Source organism: Balaenoptera musculus, chromosome 15 (assembly GCF_009873245.2).
Source record: "Balaenoptera musculus isolate JJ_BM4_2016_0621 chromosome 15, mBalMus1.pri.v3, whole genome shotgun sequence".
NCBI classification, from domain to species: Eukaryota; Metazoa; Chordata; class Mammalia; order Artiodactyla; family Balaenopteridae; genus Balaenoptera; species Balaenoptera musculus.
In genome coordinates this window covers 16,036,499-16,042,844 of record NC_045799.1, presented here as the reverse complement: position 1 = coordinate 16,042,844, position 6,346 = coordinate 16,036,499, and the positions used below count along the sequence as shown (strand labels likewise).

Sequence of the window (6,346 nt, the reverse complement as noted above, 5' to 3'; positions counted from 1 at the left end):
ATATCTCTTTCTTTCCCTTGCAGTTTATCTGTTGAAGAACTGAGGCTAATTGACCTGGAGAGTTTCTCAAAGTCTGGATTTTGTCAATTGCATCCTCATACTACAGCTCAGCATGGCCCTTTGACCTCTTCATTTCCTGCAAATTAGCAGCTGGATCAGACCTAGGTTCCATACTGTTGGCATGATTTTAGGCAGTTCTGTGTTCTTTTATCGAGAAGCACATAGATGGCTGGAGTTTCGCTCTTTTCTTGATGTTAGCTGCTATTGTGTACAATGGCTAAGATATATTAATACATTGCAGGTTGCAAAATGACAATATTGCATCATTTTTTTCCTGTATTAGTGGTAATAAATTCATAAGAAGATGCTTTTCTTAATCTATGACTTGGTTACCCGTGGTAGAGTTCTCATAGGAAAAGCAAGGCCACCCTCAGAAGGTAAGCAATTAGTGTTTTTGCCAAATATTATTATGAACTTAGGGACTGAAACATACTTGATGAGTTTCAATCGACTGCAGTTATTGTCTTTGTTGCAGCTGAAATTGTCCCATCTTCAGGTTGGTTTCTGAGTCCTTTGGATGTGACCCTAGGGCCTTTGATAGCTTCCTTGTTGTCTGATATGACAAGATATTCCAGGCTTATCTTGTATATTTCCTGCTGCTGATCTGGAATCAGCAATTTCTCCAGGATGTCCTTTTATTTTTTTAAATAGAAAATGGCATTTCAAGACTAGAATCTGAGTGGTAGGTACTACTAGAATAGTCATTGTTTCTATGCCTTTCTAGTGGATAGAACTAGGTATTTTATATCTATAAATATTTATATATAAATACATATGTACATAAAATATACCTACATATGTATATGTATACAAATATACATATATTATATATGTATACACATATAAAAATATATGTATATATGTATATATTTATACATACATATGTATATTTTATGTATGTATATATATTTATATGTATGTGTGTATATACATACATAGTATGCTTTTTTTTTTTTAAAGTCACCTCTTGAACTCATACTGATTTTTCCAATGCAAATACAGCATGACAGGGCTTTTAATTAACCTCTTCTATATTACATCTGTATGTCCTTTCCCTCCACCCTTAGCATATTTGATTTTCAAGGACACAGGGGATGATAAAATTGAAAGATTCTATAATTAGTGATTTGTTTTAGCCCACTTTACACATACAACAGTCTTAGAATAACTATAGTAAAACTACCACTGTCAATTAGAATATTGAAAATGGATACAAAAAATTTTGATACACCATTCCCATTCTCTACCACTCTGAGGGACTGTACTACAGCTACATTGTTAGAGCATATAGGCATTACATGCTTTATTGTCTCTCTTTTTACCATCATTTAGCTTTAGTTCTACCAGTAGATATATATTGAATGCTTAACCATTCCTGAAGCTCACTCCCTAGTAGACTCTTCAGAAAGGGCTCATGGAGAAAGTACTCCCTGAGTGCTTTCAGGTTGATAATAGTTCTTTACAGAAAGTCAGTTTTGCTGGATATAAAATCTTTGACTCATACTTTCTTTCTTTGAGTATCTTAAATATACTACACCCTTTGTTTCTGGCAGAAAGCACTGCTGATGAAGAGTCTCATTATAACCTCATAATAAAATCTTCTTGTCTAGATGCCCAAGATGCCTAAAGAATTTTTCTTGGTTACATGGCAGTGACTGCAACAAAGCGAGAGCCTCAGAGACGCCGCTGCCGCCAGCACAGCCAGAGACCTGAGCCGACACTGGGGGCTGTCCGTGGGCCCCGCACTCCCTAGATGAGTCGGAGAAGTCCCGTTGTATCAGAGTAAGATGGACGGTAGCTTTGATTGTGATAGTGGCGAGCTGGAGCCACCTGATCACGAACAAAAGACATCTGTTAACCAACAGCCACCTGGGCTTCCTGCTGAAATATACAGCAACAAAGGAAGAAAAGAAGCAAAACAGAAACAGTGCTTACCAGCACCTTAGAATGCTGCTGCTCAGGACCAGTCCAACACTGAATGTACCTGCACTGTGAGGGGAATGTTTAAAGAAGCCTGTTGTGTGCAGATTTATTCACATTTTAGTTAAATGTTAAATCCTTCAGCACAGTAAATCTGAGTGCATAGTATGTCATTTCATTCGGTTTGAGTTTCTTGAGTGTTTTCTTTAAATTCCTGCAGAGTTGCTGCCCCTTTCTTGAACTATGAGTCCTGCAATCTTTTTCATTCTCAGTATGAGTAGAGCTTTTTGAGCTTTAAATCTAAGGGGAACTCAACGGGCCTCGTTGGCATATGCAATGAAACCATCTTGCTGTGGAAGCAAAATTACTTTTTTTCTACCTTTTTGAAAGATCTTTCCTTTTGATGCCAGTTTTCTTCCTTATTTATACAAGTTCAACAATTCAGAAGGAGAAGGCAATAGTAAGGGTTTCAAAATGGCAGAGAAATTTGAAAGTCTCATGAACATTCATGGTTTTGATCTGGGCTCTAGGTATATGGACTTAAAACCATTGGGTTGTGGAGGCAATGGCTTGGTTTTCTCTGCTGTAGACAATGACTGTGACAAAAGAGTAGCCACCAAGAAAACTGTCCTTACTGATCCCCAGAGTGTCAAACATGCTCTACGGGAAATCAAAATTATTGGAAGACTTGACCATGATAACATTGTGAAGGTGTTTGAAATTCTTGGTCCTAGTGGAAGCCAGTTAACAGATGATGTGGGGTCTTACCGAACTGAACAGTGTTTACATTGTTCAGGAGTACATGGAGACAGACTTGGCTAATGTGCTGGAGCAGGGCCCATTACTGGAAGAGCATGCCAGGCTTTTCATGTATCAGCTGCTACGTGGGCTCAAATATATTCACTCAGCAAACGTACTGCACAGAGATCTCAAACCAGCTAATCTTTTCATTAATACTGAAGACTTGGTGCTGAAGATAGGCTTATAGGTGACTTTGGTCTTGCATGGATCATGGATCCCCATTATTCCCATAAGGGTCATCTTTCTGAAGGACTGGTTACTAAATGGTACAGATCTCCAGGTCTTTTACTTTCTCCTAATAATTATACTAAAGCCATTGACATGTGGGCTGCAGGCTGCATCTTTGCTGAAATACTGACTGGTAAAACTCTCTTTGCAGGTGCCCATGAACTTGAACAGATGCAGCTGATTTTAGAATCTATTCCTGTCGTACATGAGGAAGGTCGTCAGGAGCTGCTCAGCGTAATTCCAGTTTACATTAGAAATGACATGACTGAGCCACACAAACCTTTAACTCAGCTGCTTCCGGGAATTAGTCGAGAAGCACTGGATTTCCTGGGACAAACTTTGACATTTAGCCCCATGGATCGGTTGACAGCAGAAGAAGCACTTTCCCATCCTTACATGAGCATTTATTCTTTTCCAATGGATATGCCAATTTCAAGTCATCCTTTTCATATTGAAGATGAAGTTGATGATATTTTGCTTATGGATGAAACTCATAGTCACATTTATAACTGGGAAAGGTACCATGATTGTCAATTTTCAGACCATGATTGGCCTATACATAACAACTTTGATATTGATGAAGTTCAGCTTGACCCAAGAGCTCTGTGCCATGTCACTCATGAAGAAGAAGTACAAGTCGATCCTTGAAAATATTTGGATGGAGATCGTGAAAAGTATTTGAAGGATCCTGCTTTTGACACCAGTTACTCTACTGAGCCTTGTTGGCAATACTCAGATCATCATGAAAACAAATATTGTGATCTGGAGTGTAGCCATACTTGTAACTACAAAACAAGGTCATCATCATATTTAGATAACTTAGATTGGAGAGAGAGTGAAGTTAGTCATTACTGTGAACCCAAGCTTATTACAGATCTTTCCAATTGGAAAGAACAAAGCAAAGAAAAATCTGATAAGAAAGGCAAGTCAAAATGTGAAAGGAATGGATTGGTTAAAGCCCAGATAGCTCTAGAGGAAGCATCACAGCAACTGGCTGAAAAAGAAAGGGAAAAGAATCAGGGATTTGACTTTGATTCCTTTATTGCAGGAACTATTCAACTTAGTTCACAACATGAGCCTACTGATGTTGTTGACAAATTAAATGACTTGAATAGCTCAGTGTCCCAAAGAGAATTGAAAAGTTTGATATCAAAGTCAGTAAGCCGAGAAAAGCAGGAGAAAGTAATGGCCAATTTGGCTCAATTAGAAGCCTTGTACCAGTCTTCTTGGGATAGCCAGTTTGTGGGTGGTGGGCAGGACTGTTTTCTCATAAATCAGTTTTGTTGTGAGGTAAGGAAGGATGAGCAAATTGAAAAGGAAAACACTTACACCAGTTACCTGGACAAGTTCTTTAGCAGGAAAGGGGATACTGAAATGCTAGAAACGGAGCCAGTAGAGGATGGGAAGCTTGGGGAGAGAGTAAATGAGGAAGGATTTCTGAACAACAGTGGGGAGTTCCTCTTTAACAAGCAGCTTGAATCCATAGGCATCCCACAGTTTCACAGTCCAGTTGGGTCATCACTTAAGTCAATACAGGCCACATTAACACCTCCTGCTATGAAATCTTCCCCTCAGATTCCTCATAACACATACAGCAGCATTCTGAAACATCTGAACTAAAACACTCAGCAGACATTTCTTTTTGTATTCTTCATGAAATGTGTTTTGTCTTCTTTATTACTAGTGTTTAAGTCATTTTTTTACTTGAATCAGATGGTGTCATTTAGAAAGGATTTTTTTCTTGGTTTTTAGAATCCAGACTTTTTTCCTACATGTGAGATGGTTTTCATTTTAACTGGCATGTCGTTTGCACACAAAAATAAAGAATAGTGCAAAATAATGCAATGCAGGAGGAGACAAAAGAAATACACTAAGACAAGTAAAAAACATTCTCTCATAGAACAATGATCTGTTTTACAGGAAACAAAAATCTTGCCTTGAAATTTACACAGTGAGACTGTACATCATTGCATGAAAATATCTATTTTTTTCCCAAAACATTTTTCATTCATGAGTATTTTCAAGTTTTTCATACTGTACACATTTCTTAAAAACACATGATACCAGCAGCAACTGAAAATGAATGCCAAATTTGGTACACATGTGTTATCTACCTCAAAGTAACAAAAGTATGTGGCAAAACATATATCACCCATAGTGCTTCACAGTATGCACTTCTATTTAGCCAACATTTATTGTAGTAAACTATTCTTAATAAGATTCACTCACCATTTATAAATGTTCTGGTATGCATTCTTTATAGTGAAGTATTACTACATCACATCTTATTTATTTTAGCAAATCAGTATATTTTCTGTATTTAATTATAAAAATTAACAGTTTTTGAAATTTATTTGCAAATACACTTTTTCCATTTGGCACTATGGTTTGTTGCCTATTTAGCTGAATATATAATGTCAGTTTATCCTAAGGCTGTCCATGTACTTAATTTACTTAAGTATTCATTTTAACTAAAGTACTCACTGCGTATAGGAATTTGTACTTCGGAGGTGCTTGATCTATCTACAAAGAAAAATTAGGAATTACTTTATTATAAAACGCTCCTAGAAGTCTTAATTGTGTTTATTAAAAAAAAAACAAGCTGTAATGTTAGACCTATGAGCATGGAAGTAATTAAGGTACATCATTATTGTAGTTTAAAAGTTGTACATGAGGGACTTCCCTGGTGGCGCAGTGGTTAAGAATCCGCCTGCCAATGCAGGGGACACGGGTTCAAGCCCTGGTCCAGGAAGATCCCACATGCCGCGGAGCAACTAAACCCATGTTCCACAACTACTGAGCCTGTGCTCTACAGCCTGCGAGCCACAACTACTGAGCCCACGTGCTGCAACTACTGAAGCTCGGGTGCCTAGAGCCCGTGCTCTGCAACAACAGAAGCCACCACAGTGAGAAGCCCGAGCACCTCAAAGAAGAGTAGCCCCCGCTCGCCACAACTAGAGAAAGACCGCACTCAGCAACAAAGATCCAACGCAGCCAAAAATAAATAAAAATAAAAATAAATAAATTTATGAAAAAAGAAGAAGTAGGCATGCATTAAATACTAATATGGAATGATCACCATGATGTATTTTTTTTAAAAAAGTACATAAGACATATTTTGCTTTTACTGTATGTTTTTACTGAATGATCTATTCCCCATCCCAAGGCAAGCATGAATAAAATTAGGTTAAATGTAAAAAAAAAAATTTTTTTTCTTTTCTCTTTAAAAACTAGTCGTTTTACCAAACTATGTCGTCTTTTTAATTTCAATTAATTAATTTATTTATTTTTTGGCTGTGTTGGGTCTTCGTTGCTGTGCACGGGCTTTCTCTAGTTG

General features: G+C 37.5%; 1 protein-coding gene across 1 annotated transcript; it reads left to right on the top strand.

Moving 5' to 3' along the window:
- Positions 1-2,325: 2,325 nt before the first annotated feature.
- On the top strand, positions 2,326-3,831 carry LOC118881456 (mitogen-activated protein kinase 6-like). The gene is given in 3 exon segments (XM_036826400.1): positions 2,326-2,742; positions 2,744-2,962; positions 2,965-3,831. Coding segments are annotated over 3 exon segments (1,200 nt in total). The 5' UTR covers positions 2,326-2,454; the 3' UTR covers positions 3,658-3,831.
- The last annotated feature ends 2,515 nt before the right edge of the window (positions 3,832-6,346 follow it).